The 21,555-nt window shown below is 42.9% G+C and overlaps 1 protein-coding gene across 5 annotated transcripts in view; it reads left to right on the forward strand.

Moving 5' to 3' along the window:
* MAPRE2 (microtubule associated protein RP/EB family member 2) overlaps positions 1 to 21,555 on the forward strand; it is a 97,989-nt gene that overhangs the window by 30,724 nt on the left and 45,710 nt on the right. For 2 of the 5 annotated variants that reach the window (XM_079299423.1, XM_079299425.1), the window contains exon 1: positions 10,038 to 10,258. The exons of the other annotated variants lie outside the window; for them this stretch is intronic. In XM_079299423.1, the coding sequence (XP_079155549.1) occupies positions 10,137 to 10,258 (122 nt within the window). In that variant the 5' untranslated portion in view covers positions 10,038 to 10,136. Of the gene's footprint in view, positions 1 to 10,037; positions 10,259 to 21,555 lie in introns of those variants that run through there. 5 annotated transcript variants of the gene reach the window in all.

The following is a 21,555-nucleotide window of genomic DNA, read 5'->3' on the forward strand; positions in this document are numbered from 1 at the left end:
GTAAAATTGTTCCTTATAATAATGGCTTCTTCAACCTTCTTAGGGACTTGTTCAGCAATAGGTCAAGTATGAGAAAGCCACTGTTCTGGACAGTGCTGTTGTATTACAATACAAGGTGGCAAAATTAGAGGTTTTCAGGTCTTGGAACCTAGTAATTTGTTGCACTCAAATCAAAATGTTGTAATCATCCCTAGCATCTTGCATGTCTGTTCCTACCTGACCCTGGAGCAAGCACAGGAACAGGCATTTGGTGGGAGGTGCAAACGGGCACAGGGGCAAAGTCAATGGCAGCTGGCTTGAGCCTTAAAAGCCTCAGCTGGAGATGTCACCAAAGTGTGCACAGCTGCCGTGGTAAAAATCCTCTCTGAGAGATCAGACAGCCCAGGTACACGTCATGGTACCATTTACTGTGGGGAGCACCAGTTTTAAGTCTCCCAGTGCCCATTCCTCATAGAAGGAAACTGGCAGTGCCCCCATCTTCAGGTTTATGCAGTGGCTTCCATTAGAACTTCATCCTCTTACAAAAGGTCTGGATTTGGCACAGCACTAATGACCTGAGCGGGATGTGTGGGATAAATGCCTTCTGAACAGCACTGCAGGAAACCACCCTTACATCATGTTGTAGGTTTTTAAACAAATAACCAACTCTTGTCTTGTATAAAAGAACAATATTGACTGTGCTCAAGTATTTTCAGGCTTGATCTGATTCCATAGCTAGAATCGTTTTTGTGTAATGTAAGAGGCTTCACATAATCACTCTTTTAAATCTACAGCTTATGTTTGACAAGTGGGTCATTGGTTAATGGAAGCAAGTAAATCCAGCTGTTTATCTTTTCAGTAAGACCATGCACTTTCTGTATGCTCTTGTCTGCTCAGAATGGAGATGTGTACATTTTTAATGGCCCTCCCTCTATTTCAGAGCAGGGGTGTGATCCTTATATTATCTTTAATTTCTTCCTAACATCTTTCAAATAAAAGAAAATCGCAGTATTACTTCTGCAGGTATCCCACCTGAGCTGCAAATTTGTGGCAGCAGTTGTAGTACTATTAATTTAATTACTATTTGAATGTGATTGCTTTAAATGTTGTTAATTTGACTTCATGAGGAAATTTTGTTGTTGTAAGTTGCTTTAAAGTTTTCTTGATCCTTTACTTCTCCTATCCAAGCCCTCAGTATTTCCATGTGTAGCTCTAAAAAGATGCACCTTCCATCAAAGCAGATCAGCAGTAGCTTCTTCCCAGATAGTTTTAACTCATAACATTTTTTGGGTAACTTGAAATTTCAAGGTTTCAGAAATTGCTATGTAAGCCTTCTTTAGGGTCCTAGTATCTAAATAAAGCACTTACAGTGCTAGGTTAATAAAGTGCTCAAAGTATTAATGGAAACTAGGAGTAATAGGTCAAGCTCCAAAAGTCCTCTTAGGGAATGTCTGTCAGCAACATAATTTTTGTGACACAGTTTTCAAGTATTCTAATTTTTTTTCAATTCAAACTACTAATGTAAGTGTAACATGATTAAAGCTGTCTATGAAAATTATTTTTCCTCTTCATGTGAAAGCTATTTTATTAATAAAGACTTAGCATAAACACTAAGATGATAATGAGCATTAACTTGCCAGGGGAAAGAGTCTGTTTTCCATCAATAAGTGAGAAAACGAATGCTTTCAGATTAGTAAGGGTATTGTGTTAAGTAGCAATTAAATTATACTCAAAGAACGCTTTCTTGCTCCCAAATGCTCTAGTACTTGCAAATAGAAACTATTACTTTAGAAGTGTGTTACAGGTCTAAATTTTTGACAGCAAGTTAAAAAGCATGTGGGTAAGAAATTCTCAGAAAGCAAAGAGCAGAATTCCTTAGATGCTTGCATTCAGCTGGGAAGGAGCCTGAAATAGCTGAAAGCAAGTCTATTTGTCTAAGGGAAGACAAACTTCTGTTCAAAAATGTTGTGTGTAAACTTGTGTTTGCTCTAGTCCAAAGAGGAGGCACTCCCTGATTTCTCTGTGAGCTGGAGATCACAAACAAATCCTTGGCAACCTAGTTTTTCAGAGGCTCTGAGGTGCCCCAGGGATTGGGGCTCTTTGGTGTGTTAATGGCAGCAATGTGTCACACGAGGTGTGTGAATCCTGGCTGTGATGCAGCCTTTAAATACAGGTGTCACTTCTCGGGGTGGCTGCGTGAGAGGGCACATGCAGCTCAGCAGGCACTACTGCAGCCCATTGCTCTCAGCCCCGGGATGAAACGAGGGGTAATTAGCTAATGGCAGTGTGCTGGCTGGACAATAAGTATGCTGGGGACTTGTCTGAGGAAAGGAAACCAATCTGTCCCAGGTTCTCTGCAGGTGGCTGAGGAAGGGAAGTGGAAATTGCCCATGCCTACAAAGGATTATGTCTGACAAAGGAAGAGTGGGAAAGAATGGGAGAAAGAACAATGGAGAAACCTCAGGTGTGGAAGAAATCCTGAGATAAAAAGGAAGAGGCACTCATTTAGCTGTAGCAATGGAGAGGACAGATTGGATTTGCTTAGCTGCAGAGCTGGAAGGACTGAAAAGATTAGAAAACCACCATGGAAGAAAGGATGGAGATGCACCATAGAGGTGCTGAGAATGATGCTTGCACAGACTTGTGACAGTAAGTGTTTTGAGGAGGCTGGTCATAACAGCAGGGCCTGTTTCTGTCCTCCTAGAATGAGGAAAGCTGGCAGAAATCAGTTTTTGAGAAATGCTATGAATGTCCCAGATAAAAAGCAGTTAGCATGAGGAAGGAGAAGGTTGCATACAAACAGAAAAGCACACACCACTTTCTGTGTAACTTCTTGGCATTTGCTAATTTCACGGGCAACGAGACACCTTGGCTCGGAAAGAGTGATTTGTAGTACACTCTAGGTTCCTGAGGAAACTGTAGAGTATTTTGCAGCAAGGCACTGGGGTTTTGGGCTGGGGTTTGCAATCACAGAAACACTCACACACTACTGAATGACTTGGCAGTGTGATTTTCATCCTGGTCAGGCATGAATGCGCAATGGCTGGGTTTTTTTAACATTAGCTAGAGCATGTAATACTGTTTATGTTGGCTTTTTGTTGGCTGTGGGAGGACTGACACGTAATTAACAGTTTCCTGGGACAAAGTAACCCCTTCAAATCCTAGTTTGTAAAGATCCAGTCTTTGTCAGCTGGTGAAACAGACTTGATCCAGGAAAATTTAATAGAACATCTGCTGGAATCATTGCTTTCTTGTGCCAGCCTTCTCCTTTGCTCTTTAGCAGTGATGAGCATCTTGGGCAGGTCAGACAGGGCTATTCCAATTGAGTGAAATGCATTCAAAATCTATTGATAACATTTTCAGTGTAGGAAAGTAAAAAGATGTATCAGAGATGGAGATTTTCTGCTTGCTCCCATTTGATTTTATCATCTTTTTACCTTTTTCCAAACACCCCTCCCTAGCCCCAAGAAAGCCAAAGATTCCGCAAGAGCTGAAAATACCAAAATAAATGCTAGACTTAGTCTCTCCCATTTCCAAGCCCTTCCAGGCTTTTACCATTTATAACTTGTTTTACTGGTTTTGTTCAAGATACAAATGGCTGAAGCTCTGGAAATAGTAATAAACTGTACTGTGTGGAAACATGAAAATCCCAAATCCTTCTCTTCTAGAACATTAATTTCACATTCATTTAATTCAAATTTTGTCATCCTCTGAAAAAATGTAGGCATCCATATCACCTGAATATTTTTGATGTTTTTATTTTGGCTTTCCATAATCTTTACATCCTAATTCTGACAAAACAAGCCTAGAGAGCTAGTTAACGCTTTGGTGCTAATGGAAGTGGTAATGGTACATCTAGAACAGCTCCAGTCAGAGAATTCCATGTAAATGCATGTGAATGAGCCATGAGTCAGTCTCCAGTTCCAATTCCTTTCAGCTAGTATTAAAGACAAAGGAATCCTTAAAGCATTTATTGATCACAGCCTTAATTTCCAGATTTTTCAGATGAGGGCAGCTTCACAAGGTGTCTGCAACTCTGCTTTAGCCCAGTGGATATAACTGAAAACAAAGGTAACAGACACTAAAGAATTCAAAATTTTGGGTTAGTCTGGAGTTAATGGAAGTAAAAATTCCTTCTCTTTGGAACCATTCCTCACTGAAGTATTTCCTGCTCTCACGGGAGCTTTTTGTTATGTAGACAGTACTGGATAAAAATGTTCTGGCTATTTGGTGTGAACTTCTTATGTTTTAAGTAAGGAATCCTTTGATGTATACTGAAGAATGCTTCTTTCTAAGTAGGAATTTGGGGAGTTTATTCTTTAAAGCAGCTGGATTTAGCTAATTGGATTTAATAAATGTCCACTAAACCAATTTATTAATTTTAATCTAAGAATTAATACTAAAAGTATACAATTAGTCTTAAAATATCTTATTCAAGGGTTTTTGAAATCCTGTTGCTGTGAACATGTCCTTGTTTTGTAGAGAATACCTGAATCTTGAATTAATCCTCTGATTTCTATTTGATTTCTACAGTAACTATAGAAGGTAACTGTGGTGTTTCTAAAGGAAAATACCCACAGTTTGTGGTTCTACAAGGTGTTTCTCTCTAGTAATCAATTCGTGCACTAATAGTCAGATTGGATTTGCAGCTCATAAGACTAAATTTTCAAGTATCTTAGCAAAGACTTCAAGATTTATTTTATTCTTCCTCAAAGGTACAGAACACTTTTTAAAACATTAAATGTGAACTCTGAAATATAAATATGTCTGTATATTTAAAAATAGACTTGAATTACCTCATAGGGATGTGGTCCATGCACATTGTGTAACTGGGACAGCCCTCTCTTTTTTTCCCCCCCTTTTTATCTGTGTCCCTCCAGGGAAGGCAAATAATCAAGACTTTGCTTAAAGTGGCAACACTAGAATCCCCAAGGGTGGGAAGCTCATTCTTTGTCTACAGGATGTCTGGAGTGATAAGTGGCTGTTTTAATACAATTCATGCAGTGTTTCTTTGTCCTGACAAAATTATCATTTGCTGTTTGTCTTAATGAGTCTGAATGTCCAGAAATATAAAGTATAGAATGAGGTGGTGGGATGGTGGTGGGACAATTAATTTGGTGCTGTGTAAAGAAAGCAAGTCCATAAAGTTACAGTTTTAAATTTTTACCTGAAGTGATTTTATGCCACTCTGCTCTCCTTTGGTTTGATCAGTGCTGTTGACAGTATGTCAGCAAAATAGGAAACATGAGTTCTGTGTAACCCAGGTCAGCTTGAAACTTAGCATGCACCTCATCACGTCTGATATATGTTTGCTGTGTTAGTAACACTGCTGTTGCTGAGCCCTTTATGGATGTTTCTGTGTGATATGTTAGTGACACAGGTTAGAACTGTGCTCTAGTTTAGGCTGACACAAGCCAGTGCTCTCTAATAGACACTCAATTGCAGATACCTCACTCACACTTCTCACAGATAACATGTAAATCTGGATCTCCTAAATCTTCTGTTCCTAATCTGCTAAATGCAACTTGAGAAATTAGGCTGATTCTGATGCAGCCTAATTAAGTATGCTCATGGTTATACCCATCTTACTGAACCTCCTCTTGCTGGGAATAAAGTATGTCAATGTACCTTAATGAATTGGGAGTTCCTTGAGCAATCAAAGTGTGTCCAAGACTTAACAGTTAGCTCTTCCCAAACTTTCTTCCTGGTTTGCTTTATTCACTTATTTTCAAATTTAAGCACTGTTGGCCAACTCCTTCAGAGAAAGAGACTGTTTCTGCATGGATTTCTTATAAACACAGGCACTTGAGTTAACTAGGATGAACTGATTTTAATCTACAGTGTGGAAATCTGTGGCTTTACAGAATTCTGTTAATCTTTGCTGTGATAAAGGAAGACTATGAAAATAGTTTGAAAAAAAAAAAAGGCAGATTAAAAAGTAGATTACATTGCTCAGGACTGCTGCTTTCCAAAAGTTATTGCTACCTTCCAACTGTTTTGTGAAATCTAGTCTCATTTTTTTTCCCCAGTAGAAAAAACTGCACTTATGACAGGAATGTTCATGAAACTCCTCAGAAAAGTGATGTACATGGCTCAAAATACTTCTACTTGCATGATGTTTGCTGCAGTTTGTAGCTGGGCTCTGTTGTGAGAAGACTGCAAGCAATATCACTCTGACTTCTTTACAAGGTTGATCATGAACAGAGATGTCAGAGATGAGGGAGGCTCGCTGGCCACTCTAGGGTTAAATGTGTTTTTCTTAGTCTCACTCCCTATTCCTCCCACCACCCCAAAGTTATCCAAGTGTGGGGAATTTCTGCTATCATTAATTGTATTTATAGTTTGGCTATGTCATTAAATACTCCCTAAAACTGTGTGGGTTTTATTAATCCCCTCACAAATGTATCAGCAGAAGTCACTGGCTTAGCCATCACCTCTGGCATCAGAGGCTGTACATTGATTGCTTATCAACATTAAAATATTTGTAATTTATTTCCACATTAGCTGCCTAATATAAAATTCTGGCTCGAGTACGCCTGAGGTCTTTCTAATGCTGCATTTTGGCTTTTTAGAGGATTTTACTCTCAGGCATTGTAAATTAGGCTTCATGACCTTCCTACTGCAGTAAGTCAGGCTTAGAGCAAGTAAAGAAAGAAACTGTAAACAAAAGCTCTGAAGAGGAAGAAAGAATCAGATTTTGGAGAATTATGTTTAAATCTATTCCGGTACTTGCTAGTATTCTCTCTACCCGGTTCACACCAGAAATCAAAGTACTGGAATGCATGTGATGTGGTAGAGTGATGCTTTTTGCATCAGCAGTACACCTGGGACTTGCTGTGGAGCTAGCATGGCACGGGAGCAGGTGATCTTGAGAGGACATGACATCTCCATCCTGGGAAATTTTCAGGATTTGGATTGGTTATGATCACGTCACCAAATGTGACCTGATCTCATATTGGTGAGGATCCCACTCCAAGTGGGAGATTGGACTGGATGACTTTCATAGTTCCCTTTCTGCCATATCCTCTGTGGTCTCAGTGCTGAAGATCTATTACATAGGTTTTTGTAATTCCACTCGTCAGCATTAATTGCTTTCCTGGCTCTTTGCTTTGCTTAGTTGGCACATCACTTGTGAGTACCAGATTTTGGTACTTTCAGCATACCACAGGTGGGGCTTTTTATTAACACTAAGGCTGACCTTTTATTCTTCAGATCAATTCTCTATTTGTATGCCTAGTGCATGTAAAAATCTATAAAGGCAGCACAGCTGTATAGAGACCTAATAACAGCAACAGGTTTCCTCTTTCTTTGAGACCTTCTAGCTCAGAATGATGGAAGTGGGAAGAAGATGCTGGTGGCTTCCAGCACGTAAAAACAGGAGTTGTGCTTGTGGGTCGCACAGTGCCCAGAAACAGAGATATAGGTAGAGGGAATGCCATGCATATTGCACCCTTATTGCACCCATGCAACCCATGCTGCACCCAGAGCCCCCTAAGCTGTGCTAGATTCACAGAAGCACAGTGAAACTTTCTTAAAACCAGTACCAGGCTTCTTTTGCAGCTGCCTGGCTCAGCCTCCATAAAGGTAAGGTACTGTGCTGAGGCAGTGTGTGTTCTTCTGACCTGGAGTCCCAATGCAAAGGCAAGAAGAGGTCTGCAGCAAGGCTGCCATACTCTCCTCACCTGCACTTCTCTTCTGCAGCTTTGTTGGTACACGTTTTAAACAGCTTTCTTGATTTCAATAAAGAAGCTTCTGTTCTATGCCACAGGTGAAGAAATAAAAATGTTTTTACAAGTTAGGGTTGCAGAGTGTTTTACTGCTTGTTCCCTAGCAGAGCAGGTAGGGTTATGTCTGGCAGATAAAGACCTGCTATAGATTATTTTTATAATCTGTCACCACGCAGCATTTCTGGCTTCAGCATGTTCTTGAGTGCTAGTGAGACACTTACTTTTTAACAGAATGTTTTTTGTTGCTTTTCTTTTGAAAAAGGCTCAAACATTGTTTCCTCCAATTACCAGATGAATGAAGCATTTTTCAATGAAGTGTGCCAATTGCAAATGTCCATAGATTGGTTACTGAAAGATAAATTTGAGTATCTTTGAAAACCTGACAGAAGGTATAAGATCCCCTGCCTTGATGTGCAAAGAACAAGTGGCAAATTGGCAAACTGACTTGAGCATTGTTAGGGATTGCTCTAAAATATGTATTAAACTATATATCTGATTTAAATCCAAGGAGATTCCCAGTAGTCCAAGCATTGTGCACTTGCTGTTATTGATTTTATTCACCTTATAAGCTCTCTGTGAGTGGCCTATACTATGAATACAATCATGCAAACTAAGCTTTCAGTAGTGTCATTACCTGAAAGATTAGGTAAAGATAGTTAAAATTAGGTGTCTTTATGCAGAAAAAAATCTGAGGTAGAAACATGATCAAACTCATACTTCAGAACTTCTGAGTTAAAATACCAGCATGTGTCTCTGAGAACATATTAAAAATACTCTCATGGCTTTTGCTTGACCTACCATCTTAAAATTCTTTTTGTAAGAAAGTTGGATTTGAGGGCATGTATTTTTTAAAATGTTAATAGATCAGCCCAAATATTTTGCATCTAACAGATTTGAGATCATACAGATATGTTCAGAGACTGTACATATAACCACTCTTACTGGTTTCTGCTTAGAGAAAACAATCTATAAACAGCTGGACAGTATTTTTATACTGTGGTAGAAGTGTGGGTTTTGATGCACTATTGGGACTTGAGGGTAGGTTTTGACCACAGTGAAATTCAGGTCTGCTCTTTAGGATGGGCATGTCAAACTTTGAAGCACTTTGCTATTTAGGCAAGTGGAGATACGCAGAAATCATAGAGCTCTGCAGAGGGAAATGGACTGGGGAGGATGCAAAAACTCTTCTAGAAGAAGGGGAGGAAGAGATAAGGGCTGATTGGTAGTGCTACCAGCACAACACGTTCAGTGCCACTGCCTTGGCAGGTCTCTTCTCTTCTTGTTTCTGTTCTAAGGAAGATTTTAAAGGATATACCATCAAATGGGGGTTTTTTTGTGTGTAAGCCTGAGAGCAGGAAGATGCTGGGAATGTGCAGTGCAGCTTGACAGGTGTGGTACTGTGCTCTCCAGCGAAGTTGTAAGCAGGGATACAGGGCTTGGTAACTTGAACATCCTGGTGCTTGGGGTGGAAATGCAGGCGGAGTAGCAGACACAGGAACCGGGAAAAATTAGCATAAAATAACTAAGACCTTCGTGTGCTGTTTTATTATTAGGAATCCATGATGTTTTTACATCTTGTAGTCCCTCGTCACTTAATATCTCTGCACTGTTTAGAGCCGAGGCGTTAGGCAGGTGAAGCGCCGAGCCCAGGCGGGGTTGCTGCAGCCGCAGCCGTGCGGGCGGGCTTTGTGCGGTGGGGATGGCCACAGCCCCGGCACACCCGCGCCCAGCGGCGATGCGGGCAGGGCTGGGCGGCGTTCCCTGCTGCGGCTCATCGCCGCGGAACCGAGCAGCGCGGCCCGGGGGCTCCTGCAAAGCAGCAGCCTGAGCCCGACAGCTCCTCGGCGTGGGGAAAAGGCGGACCATGCTGAGGTACCGGGGCGGAGGGTGATGGTGAGGTCCCGGCCGGTCCCGCACAAGCCGGGCGCTGTCCCAGGCGGCGGTGGGCAGGGGCGCGGCGCGGTGCTCAGGGGCCGGGCGGCGTTTGTGTGCCGCCCACGGGTGGGGGGACAGGCGAGGGGCGGCGGGACGGCCGCGCTGCCCCGGCGCTTTGTGTGTGTGCCTGCGCCCAGCGCGGCCCGCCGAGCCGCTCCGCCGCGGGGCCCGGCGGCTGCCCCGCGCTCCGGGTCGAGCGGCTCTTTGTGTGGGGGCGCGGGGCGGGGCGGGTCTCTCTCCCTCTCTCTGTCTTCCCTGCCGTTCCCTTCTCTCTCTCCCCTCGCCGCCGTCCCTGTCGGCCGCGGCCCCGGCGCAGCGCGGCGCCGGCCGGTTGCCATGGCGAGGCCCGGTCACGTGTGGCGGCGGCGGCGGGGCTGACGCGCTCGGGGCGGGGCGGGCGGGCGGCGGCGGAGTCGCGGCTGCCGCCACCTTCCGCACACCAGCAGCAGCAGCAGCGGCAGCAGCGCGGGGCTCTGCGGAGCGGCGGGAGCGCCAATGCCCGGACCGACCCAAGCCCTGTCCCCAAATGGCGAGAACAACAACGACATCATCCAGGATAACGGGACCACCATCATCCCCTTCAGGAAGCACACGGTGCGGGGGGAGCGCTCCTACAGGTACTGCGGGGGGGCTGCGGCGGCGCGGTTGCATAAGGCGGGCGGGCTGCAGCCCCCTCCTCTCCGCCCGGCCCCGCATTGTCCGGCTGCGGAGCGCTCGGGGGAGAGGCGGGATGCGTGCGGGGCTCGCCGCGCCCCGGCGGAAGAAAGGCGGTTAAAAATGATAATTTAAAAAATAAATAAATAAAGGAAAGAAAGAAAGAGGAGGGGGAAATGAAAAGGAAGGCAAGAACGCCCCCCGCGCAGGCAGCCAGCTCCCCTCGGAGAAGAGCCGCAGCACCTCGCTGCGGATCTCGCAGGGAGGCGGCGCCGCGCGGGAGGGGCGGCCGCGGATGGCGGGGCGCGGGCAGCCCTGCCCGGCCGGGGGAGCCGCACCGGGCATCGAGCACCGGCACCGGGCAGTGCCCGCACCCGCACCCGCACCGTGCGGTGACAGCCGCCCCCCGCTCCTCGGGCGGGGGTGACAGCTCTCCCGGTGCCTGCGCGGGGGAGGGCGGCTCCATCCCCGCCCCTCGCTCCCCGCCAGCCCCATTTTGTGTTTATTTATCGTCTCTCCTTTGGGGGGGGACACCCGTCTTTTGTCGCAGATGTAGGCATTTTTGATGAATCGTCTGGCATGCCTTGCTGGCAACGCTTCTGCATTAACATCTTTAACAATATGTTCCGGCAGATAAGCTCATTAAAATTGTTTGCATTGTTTGATAAGGGTCGCGGCGCAGCTCGGAACGCAACTGGTTTGATGTGCTCCTTGCTGCCGACTCGAAGGGCGATAATACGGCCGGTGGCTCCTTGTGTCAATACACAGTTATTTTAAATGCTGCTTGGATGACAGCGAGCAGTGCCTCTGCAGAGAACACGCCCCTTAAAGCTGATTTTCAAGCAGCAGGAAATGATGCTGCTCTCAAATATCTGGCTAAAGTGGCGAGTTGTAAGCTCGAATACACGAAAACAAGCGTGGATGGCTTGGCTTGTTTGTCTGAAGAAAGTCGCAGTATTTTTTTCTTTTGCTGAGGAATAACGGAGCTGCTACCGGCATTTGGCCATTAATAACCCTAACAGTGAATCTCATTGTTGATCACACACTGACTGGTGAGAGTGAAATGCGGCGGCGATCTCAGTGTGTGGTTAGCTTGAAATGCACAAAATTGAGTCTGTGTCTCACTCTGAAACTGTTTTTACTTTGTTCAGTGGAGCCCCAGTGCACAAATTTAGCACAAAGTAGCAAAATTGCTTTTGCAAGGACCTATTTCTACTTGCAGAAAGCCCGGAGCTCTCACTTCCTATATCGAAATTTCAGCTGAGTAGTACAAGATCCTCTTTAGGGGAAAGCTAGATTTCCATCGTGCAGTTAAGCAGAAATATGAAATAGATTTGAAATATGCATCTACGTTTAGTTATTCTGTCATGCCATAAGTACCACCAATTGCTAACTTGTTTCCTTCAGAAGAGTTCTTTGGAAAACCTCTGTTAGGTGGAGTTCTTCATCCTTTATTTTTAGTTGGTTTTTATGTGTTCTTCTGCAGCCATCAACAAGTCAGTTTTCTTGTCCTTTTGTCTGTCATATCATACACTGAACTATGTCTAGAAAAGACATTTTGTGAGGTTCAGCAGGTGATAACAGGAATAATTGTATCGCTTACCCAGTTTTCCAGAAATTGTGAAGATACTCTGTGTCTGAATAACCTTGCATCCAGAGAAGTATTCCTTAGTCTTTTAGGGATTTGTATCCATTTGTATCCCTCTCTAGAGCAATATAAAGGAATACAGAACTACTGATGCATTGCATGTTGTTTTTGGGCAGTAAATGAGTGATCCAGTTCAATATATTTCAGAAATGAACCTTTAATGCACAAATAAAAATTTCCACTGGGGAATTCTGTTTAGGTTGTTTTTTGGAGTTTTTTTTCCCTTTTGGAAACTTACTGTGTTCTGCAAAGTCATAACTCCCATATCTGTTGATTTCTTCCTTTCTCTGGGAGAAAGGGAGAATGATACTTAACTTGCTTCCATCTATAGCTGAAGTTCTTTAGGAAGTAAATGTAAATCAGAACAGAAGGGAAGCGTTACAGAAAGTACATGAAAACTGTGGTGAAACTTCTCCTTGATGCTGGGAAAAAGGGCTTCTAACTTCTATGACAGCCTTTAGTAGCTAGGCAAGTTCAGTCCTTGTTCAGTGTGAGTGGCAGCAGGAGATCACTGGACACAACAAATGAATTCCATCACTTTAGTGCCTGCTGCCACACTGGACAGTCAGTGCCATTCCAAACTTCTGGAGCAGCTTGTAGGACCTCACCATATGACACATCAAGTTGCTATGTCTCTGATTGTTGGGCTGGCTTCTTCTATCTAGGAATATGGAATAAATATGTCATTAAACACAGCCTGGAGCTTGACAGCAGATGAGCAGTTGTACAAAGCTAAAACACTTCTGCGTCCTGCAGCTTTGCTCCTAAGTTAACCTGCACCTACCATGTGTATAGAGGTTCAGTACTTGCCTTTTGATCCTTCTCTCCCCTGGTAACAGAAGTGCTTTCTCATTTTACAACTTCTAACATGTTCAGTTTCATAAATATTTTAAAATAGAAGTAGTCTTTACTGATCAGAAAATTTGTGTTCATCAGGTTAGGTTTTCACAGACCTAAAAAAACCCCTTTGCTATTTCTAACTCCAAGTTTTACCAAAGATTTGATATCCAAGTCCCGAAGCAGATTTAAAAACAGCTGCAGGTTGCAGTGTTTTGCAGACTAGGAAGCTGACATGGAAGGAGCTGCTGTAAGTTATCCATGGAGTTGAGGATGCAGCAGGGAATTCAACCTATACCCCGAGTACCAGCCATGTGCTCTGTATGCAAAGCCACAAATAGTTTTCCCAAGTCTTCCGAAGGACATATTATATTTTGCAGACTGGGACATACAGGCCCAAGGTGTTAAGTTTCTCTTCCAGCTTTACTTAGCTGGTAAATGGAAACCAGGCACTTTGGCATAAAATTTAGTCACAGGGTGATGTTACCTTTCAGAGTTAATAACTGTAATCAATCTGTATTGCTCAAGTGAAGTGCTGTTTCATGTGCTTCAGATCAGGAGACTGTTTAAAATTTGGTTGTTTTGTTGGTCTGAAGTAGACTGGAGTTGTTTCTGAGAATGACATTAATGATAGTTTTACTTTTGTTTTCAAAGCTGGCTGAAATAATTCAGTGAGAAGCCAAATCAATAGCTGTGTGGATAATTTTTTTTAAATAAGACATGTTTGCAGAGCTTTTTGCCAGACTCCAGGTATCTTGTGTGGTTGATCAGCTCATCATATTTTTAAAAGCTAAAGTGTTAAAAGTGAATACTTCTAGGTTCAAATGGCATACCTAGTCTAAACACCCTGGTCCTAAAGAGGCATGTTGTTGTATCTTCCTTTGCAGGATACTGTGTTTAACTTCTGCTTTGTCTCTCTGTGTTGCTAGAAAAATAGTTTTCTGATCCTTCAATCCCTGGCTATATTTAGTTTTACACCCAGAACTTGCATGAAGCAGAGGGGAAGGGGCCAACTTCCTGATTATTTTTCTTCAAATCACTAAGTTAAACGGAAAGAGTATTTCTGTTTTCATTTTTATCTAAGTGTTATCTATATTATCTATTTTAAATATTTGTTTTTCCTAAGTGTTGTATTCATTCTAGAAATTGTTGTGTAAGCAGATGAGTGATGGTGCTGTGCATAATAATGAAAGCTAGACAGCAGTGGTGATTTCCTCCCCCACTGCTGGGATAAGTTGTGGGGTGTTACAGAGCATATCTGGCTGCCTTTACAGCAGTATGAGCTGATAAATTCCATGCTGAAAGTCAAGATTAACATTGCAGCAGCAGCAGTTTTGGTCTTTGCCTTCCAAACTCAGTGAATTGCCGGATGCAGGCTGGCCCTGGGCAGCAGAGAGCATCCTTCCCTCGGCAGGAGCTGCCCCTGTCTCTGGTGACTCTGTGTCTTCCACACATGTGCCTTTACTCAGGGTTCAAAGGGAGACCTATGGCTTTGCCTTACTCTGGGCAGAAGGAATTTCTTGCTCTAAAATTAGGTTCTACTGAATATGGTAAGCAGGTTGTTGCACTGAAGTAAAAAAGACCATATTTGTGGATAAAATTAATATGTTAAAGGCCCTAGCTTGAGAACTGGGAAGGTAATACAGATAATAAAAGCAGGGAGTTGTCTTCTTACTTCACAGTACAGATAGGCTGACTACCATGACTTTTCAGATTTCAGATGACTTCTGAAACTGTAAACATCAGACAAAGCAAATGCCATTAAATATATTAGTAAGTGAATCTTTATTTTTTCAGAGACATTTGCTCTTGACCTAGCAGTTTTATTGCAGATTATAGGAATCTTGCCCTGGATTTCATTGAAAGCGAAAAAAGGCAATAACAAATGTTAAAAAAGCCATCGACAAGCTAACATAAATTACACCCTATAAATTTGGCCTTTGCTTTTCTAAAAGTTGCAGTTGTGATAACCCCCTTGTCTGCCAAGCATCTGGATTGCAACAAGATAATTGCTCTTAGGGAGAAGACCATCCTGATGATTTAGTGCTAGCATTGAAGAGGGACCATGGCAGAAATCTTGCCTTGGTTCCTGTCAGCTTAGGTACCCTCTATTTTCTCTTCTTTCACTTTCATAAAGCTGTCTTCCTCTTGCTGCCACTGCTGTTCTTTAATCTTGTTTTCTGCTTAGGGAGTACCCTGCCTAGAGAGAACTGTTTTGGTGAGAATCTTCTGCTGGGCAGATCCAGCTCTCAAAAAGCACAAGGTGTAACTGTCTGAAGATAATTGGGAATCACATTTGAGTGCATGTAAAAGTCTCTGAGGGTCATGAGGATGACTCTGTTCAGTACTGCATCAGTAGTTTGAAACTTAGATAGTCCCTGCCTGCATTATTGGGATTCTCTGTTGACCTGGATTCAGATCTTCCTTGAAGGAAACACCTTCATAGTGCTTTGGGAGCTGGAGGTATTTGTTTAAATCAGGGGCTAAGAGGGAGGTAGCTTTTTGGGTATTGGGGAGAGAGGGGAGAAAACACTCCACAGACAGCCCAGGTTGTGTAAGAAAATTGAGGCAATTTTCAGAGAGCACAAACTCCTCAGCTTGCACTGAATTGCTCTTGCCATTTAAGTCTGAGAATGCCTAACTTGCACCCAGCCTCTCTGGGCTTCAGAAACATCCTGTAGGTGGGAGGCTGTGTTCTGGTTTTGGTTGTATGATGTGGGTGTTTTTTTAAACTACCTTGTTAAGCTGCATAGCAACAGCAATGTGTTTTTGGCGTATTGACAGAAAAAGGAGCAAGTTTGGGACATGTGAGAACTGAACCTGATGCTGGCACTTTCAGAAACACATTTTGGCTTCTGCCTAGTGTCTTCAATCTAGTCTTCCTAGAAAACAGGCACTGAAAAACATGCTGCATTGTGAAAGAAACGTGATTTGGAGGTGGGGCTGTGGAGCAAGAGACCTTGATTAAAGCTATTTCTTTGGCTCGTTTGACGGAGATGCAGTTAACTCATCTGGACCACAGGAACGCTCTTCCAGGGGACATACCTGGACTAACCTTTTGTGATTTAAAACTTGTTTTGGGAGTCACTAAAGAAAAAAAAAAAAGTGTGGTACATCTACATTTCAAGCCTTGGCATTTGAATGTGTGACTCTTTATAAATATCTTCAGAGGCTTTGGAGTTTAGTGGGGAGGTTAGTTTAATTTGACAGTCTCTTCTCCCTCCTCATGCCCAGAGCTAATTATAGCAAAGGCTCGGTAAGGAAGCAGATAAAAAGTGTGCCAGCTTTTCATTTTGGAAATGCAACTTTCAGCCTTTGTTTGATAATTGGAAACGAGTGGTCTCGGCACATCTGTTCCCAATCACGCCAAGCCCCGAGCGGGCTGGCACGAAGGCTGCGGTGGCAGCGGCGGCAGCAGCGAGGCTGGGGCTGCTCCGGGCCAGCCTTTGGCTGCTCCTCGCTCCCTGAGCCCCGGCCTCCAGCTAGCAGCACTGATCGCTCACTTCCAGGATCAGTGCTAGGGAATGTAAATGGAAAACATCCGTCTTTCTTCTCTGGATGGTGTTAGCTGCGCTCTGCGTAGCTGCTGGGATCTCGGGATCTCTGCTGCCTGACTCACCGATGAAACATCTTCGTGCTGTTTCATTACAATTAGGTGGGAGGGGAAAGGGAATATCAGCTACAAAAGTTTACTAAACATGCATTTAATTGCTGGGGTTTAAAAAGTGTGGGGCTTAAAAAGTTATTTTTAGCACACTTCTCTTTTGTGTTATATTTAATTCAAGATTAAGATCTTGGCTGTGATATTTTGACAGAAGTTTGTCTAGTTTTCTAGTGGTATACTAAGCTATCAAATATTTTATAGAGAAGGCTCTGTATACTGAAAGCCATTAAACATCTCAGTTTAGCCTCTCTGAAATAATTTCTTGTTTCCTATAGAGCCCCACGATTAGTGAAGGGTGCCTTTGTGTTAAATCTGTTTTTTTGCTATGCTATCCAAACAGGAAGTGTAAACATTCATCAGTGAATCGAGACTTAAGGATGTAGCTTCCGTAGGAAATCCTACAACTGTGCCAGATCATTCTGCCTGGAGAGAAATATGCCATGCAGGTTGTACTGTTGATCTTGTGGCCTTGTGTATGACCACCTTGCATTGTGTTGTTTCAGAGGCTTCATTTTCAATATTATGTTTCTTGGCAATTTGGAGCCCTAAGAGAGATCTCAGTGGTGAAACTCTTAGTTGAGATCTGCGAACTTCAGGTTTGTCTTTTAGGAGCAGCTCAAGTGAACTTTCCCCCCTACAGCAGAGTTCCTTAGTACCATACAGATTTCCTACCCAAGCAGCTGTAATTATTCAGAGATGCACATGAATGCAAATTCTTTCATGTCACTCTGGAATGCAGTGTTGATGCTCAGAAGGGCTTGCTGGCAGTATGTATTAAACAATTTTGGGGGAATGAAAATTCATTTTAGGCAAATCTTACACAGTTGTTATGCTTCGCTTCTTAAGGTTAATCTCTGTGGAGCTGCTCCAGTAATATCATGAATAGGAAGCACTGAAATATTTGAAGTAGAATACTCATTTGTTTTACTTACGGATTCAGTGTTACACAAATCATAGCTTGTTAAAATAACTATAGAATCTATGAGTAATTGTTTGTATGGAAGTGGAACACATAACCCAGTGATATGAAAGTCCCACGGGAGCTTGTGTATACAGAAAGACCATGGTGTGTAGGAGTGCTGAGAACAGGGAAGCAGTGGTAATTGGTTGGATGGAAGGGATACATTTTCCCAAAAGGACAGCATTCAGTTGTAATTAGTCATTCTGTTGGAAACCTTGCTATGCAGAATGGTGTGTTATATTTTATTGAATTGAATTGTTGGGGTCCAGATTGCTGCTTGCCCATTACAATGTTTCAAAGTTACACATGATGTAGATTCTGAATCAGGGTCTAAATACACTGTTTTCAGTTAATGCATTCATGTTGTGCTAGTTGTCAGATTCAAGGAGGCATAAAAATATAATTTTTTTTAAACTTCATGTATTATATTTACAATGAAGGCAGGCTGAGACACCTGGGTTACTCAGCCTGGAGAAGAGAAGGCTCTGAGAAGACCTTAGAGCAACCTTCCAGTGCCTAAAGGGGGCTTTCAAGAAAGCTGGAGAGGGACTTCGTACAAGTGCATGTTGTTGTAAGAAAAGAGGCAATTGCTTCGAATTGAGAGTATGTTTAGGTTAAGTATTGAGAATAAATTCTTTACTGTGAGGTGATGAGACACTGAAACATGTTACTCAGAGAAGTCGTGGATGCCCCATTTCTGGAAATGTTCAGGGCCAGGTTGCTTGGGACTTTGAGCAGCCTGGTCTAATGGAAAGTGTTGCTGCCCGTGGCAGAGGCATTGGAACTATACGATCTTTTTGGTCCCTTCCAACCCAAACCATTTCGTTTTTCTGCATATTTCTGCCTGCAGAGGTTTGGCTCTCTAGTGCACATTTTTAATCTGTGGTTCCCAAGTATGAAATGAGTTCCACAGCAGCAGGGATGCTGTAGAACTGCCTTGTCTCTCAAGCAGCTCTATTTTTAATATGGTGAGGTGTTTTTTTCCACTAGCACATTATGTACACCCCCCAGTTGTTCCTGGAGGGTTACATGGTATGGACCTGGTGGTGCTGGTGAACAAGATGAACATGAGTCAGCAGTGTGCTCTTGCAGGGAAGAAAGCCAAGCCCATGCTGGGCTGCATTGGCAGGCATGTAGCCAGCAGCTCTGGGGAAGTGATTCTTCCCCTCTGGTGCTTCTGAGACCACATCTCACATACCGTGTCTGGATTTGGCCTCTCCACTTTGAGAGAGACAATGACAGGCTGAAGTGAGTGTGGCAGAGGGACAGTAGCATTATCAGGGGGCTGGAGCTTGTGATCTGTGTTTGGTCAGGCTGGATAGGAGCCAGCTCAGGAGAGGGAAAGATCCCACTGCCGTCTTATCTGTCTAGTAGGAGACTCTGTGTAAGGAAGATAGAACCAGGTTTTCCTCTAAAGAAAGAGAAAGGGTGAGAGGCAATGGCCACCAGCAGCTGCAGCAGTAAAAGGTACTTTGGATATTGGGAGAAATGTTTACACAGCCAGGACAGTCAAACACCAGAAGTTACCCAAAGGGGCTGTGGAATATCTGTCCTTGGAGGGACTTGAGACTGAAACAAATGGGATCATCAGCAGCCCTCTCTTGCTGTTTCTGCAGTGACTGAGAGGCTGGAGCAGATCTCTCTGGAGTTCAGAGTCTGTTTATGATCCCATTCTGTAACTCTAATAAACATAAACAGCTTGTGACTTAAAAAACAAAATAACAAAATCACATGCTTTAAAAATGAAAGGAATATCATCTGGAAACAACTTTCGTACTTCCAGAGAGGTGAAATCAGCCTTGTCATCAAAGGTTTCAAATGAAAAAGAAAAATGTGTGTATGCTGTCTTAGTATGACTTCATCAATATCAAACATTATACTGCTGCTGCTGCAGCAGTATACTAATTCATATTAATATAATTTCTTATTTCATATCAGTGTTCTCTAAATCACTGGGAGCAACTTCTGCAGTTCAGCACCCAGGGATGATCAAAAGTTTGTAGAGACACAGCAGAGCAAAGGCATAGTTTTGCTGTATCATAAAATTAATTATGTACATTGCAACCCAAGATGATATCTTGAAGTTAACAGCTGATAAATTGCTTGCTCTGCTTTTAGTGGATTGTAGGTTTGTTCATGCAGAAAATATTAGCATTATTGATAAGTTTAATCTGCAGAAAATGTTTTAACTATGAGCACAGTTCTTAAACTGTGTCAGATGTTGCTTAGTTTGAGGTGCTTTTGCAGGGAGTGGTGCAGAACTGTCTTGTCTCATGGCCTGCAGCAACACTAAGAGGGTCGAAGGAACTAAATATTCACATTGCAACCCAGATTACCTTCTTAACTGCACTTACATGTAGTTGAAGGCAATTCAAGCAATAAACTTTTTTCTTCCCTCTTTGAGAGAGTTGAGCATGGTAATGTCACTGTTTGCCAGCTGGAAGCAATATACTTTAGGAATTGACCTCAAGATATTCCATGAAAGGAGGCCAAATCCTATTAAACAGTGCATCTATGCTTCTTAGCTTAAGGTGCAAGGCTTTACTGGGGCTAGTAGATGAAGAGTGTTGTAACTAATTCAGTTTCTACAACCACAGTTACATCAAAGCAGTAAGCTTTCTTCTAAAGGACATTATTTAGAAAACAAAGCTTTGGGGATTTCCCCCTTTAGATAGGCAAAAGATGTTAAAGTCTGTCTGAAATTGGCAGCTTCACAGACCTTCAAACACCAACATGGTTGAAAAAAAAGGTTTTGGGGAAGCTTTACTTGATGCTGGTAGACACCAATTATGTTGGTACTGCAACAATGGTAAAATCAGTCTGTGGTTACTGGCACACAGCAATAGTAATATGTTACATAAATCACAGATGGCTGAGCTAGAATGTTCCTACAGGGCAATTCACTTCATGAAGGATTAGTGAATTCTAGTTTTAGTTGCTCCAAAATTGTTTTAGTGGTTAAGCAATTGCACTTAGATGTTCAGCCCTGTTCTAGATAGCACTTGGTAGGATTAATTCTTAAGGTATGTCATTTACTGGTAGTATGTTGAGTACCAGAATAATTTAAGAGTGCCTCTTCATCTGTTATAGTGTTAACTCATGAGAATAAGGGAAGAGGTCGTTACCTTGGTATCCAAAACCAAAATTAAGTGTAGTGGCTGGTAGTCTTAACACTTGCAGTCTGTATAATAGTAAAAATAGTTTGTAGGGAGTTTGTAATAAGCCAATGACATGGGTATTTATTTGGGCCTATATCAACAACATTGGAGATGTCAGAACGCCAAGATTTATTATTATCATCATTATTATTTTTAGTCTAGCTTTCACCAGTGGTTGAGGGAGAAGAGGGAGAGAGGTTGGCCTCAGAGCCCAGTGAAAAGCCCTGCAGTGTGTTGGTGCAGTGATATGCAGAGGCAGTGGTAGCAGGGGACTTTCATCTGGTTTGTGTCACAGGTGTGTGGAACTCGATTCTGCATTCCCAGCAGAAATCCTGGTGTTTCTTTTCCCCCCTAAATGGCAGCAGAGCTGTGATAGCAGTGGGAAGGAAGCCTGGGCAACCATACTAAAACTGTGTTTTCATTACAAAAATGAAAGCCATGTTTTAGAGAGTGATGCACCAGTGAAAGCAGCTAGCATGGTTGTCTGTTGCTTCATCTGTTGTCACATGCTTGTTTACAGCTTCAGGGCTTAAAATAAATGTTGTCTTATAGCCCTGATGGGTGTTGTCACCCTGCTGCCAGGATGACTTGTTCAGAGATGGAGTGGAGCTGGCTGCCTGGCTGATACCCCAACAGCTCTGTCATGCACTCTGTGCTCTGGCACCTTTGCCCACGGGTCCTGGGATGGTTGCTGTGCTTTTTCTTGTCCCTTACTTGGTATCACTCTGGGAAATTTTGAAGTGAAGGTGGTCTTAGAAAGTTGTTTAAAAAGGGCCTCATTTTCTGCAAGGAGTTGGACTCAATGATCCTTGGTGGGTGCCTTCCAACTCATGATATCCTGTGATTCTAACATATATGTATATTAAGGTTAGAATAAATGTTGCAATGCATAAATCAGTGCATATCTATGCTTGTTTTTAATGTAGGAGAGAGAAGAGTTGATGCATGACAAAGTCCTTGTGCTCTGTATTGTAGTGCATCATTTGTGAGTG

The sequence above is a fragment of the Erithacus rubecula genome (assembly GCF_903797595.1).
Source record: "Erithacus rubecula genome assembly, chromosome: 3".
Lineage (NCBI taxonomy): Eukaryota > Metazoa > Chordata > Aves > Passeriformes > Muscicapidae > Erithacus > Erithacus rubecula.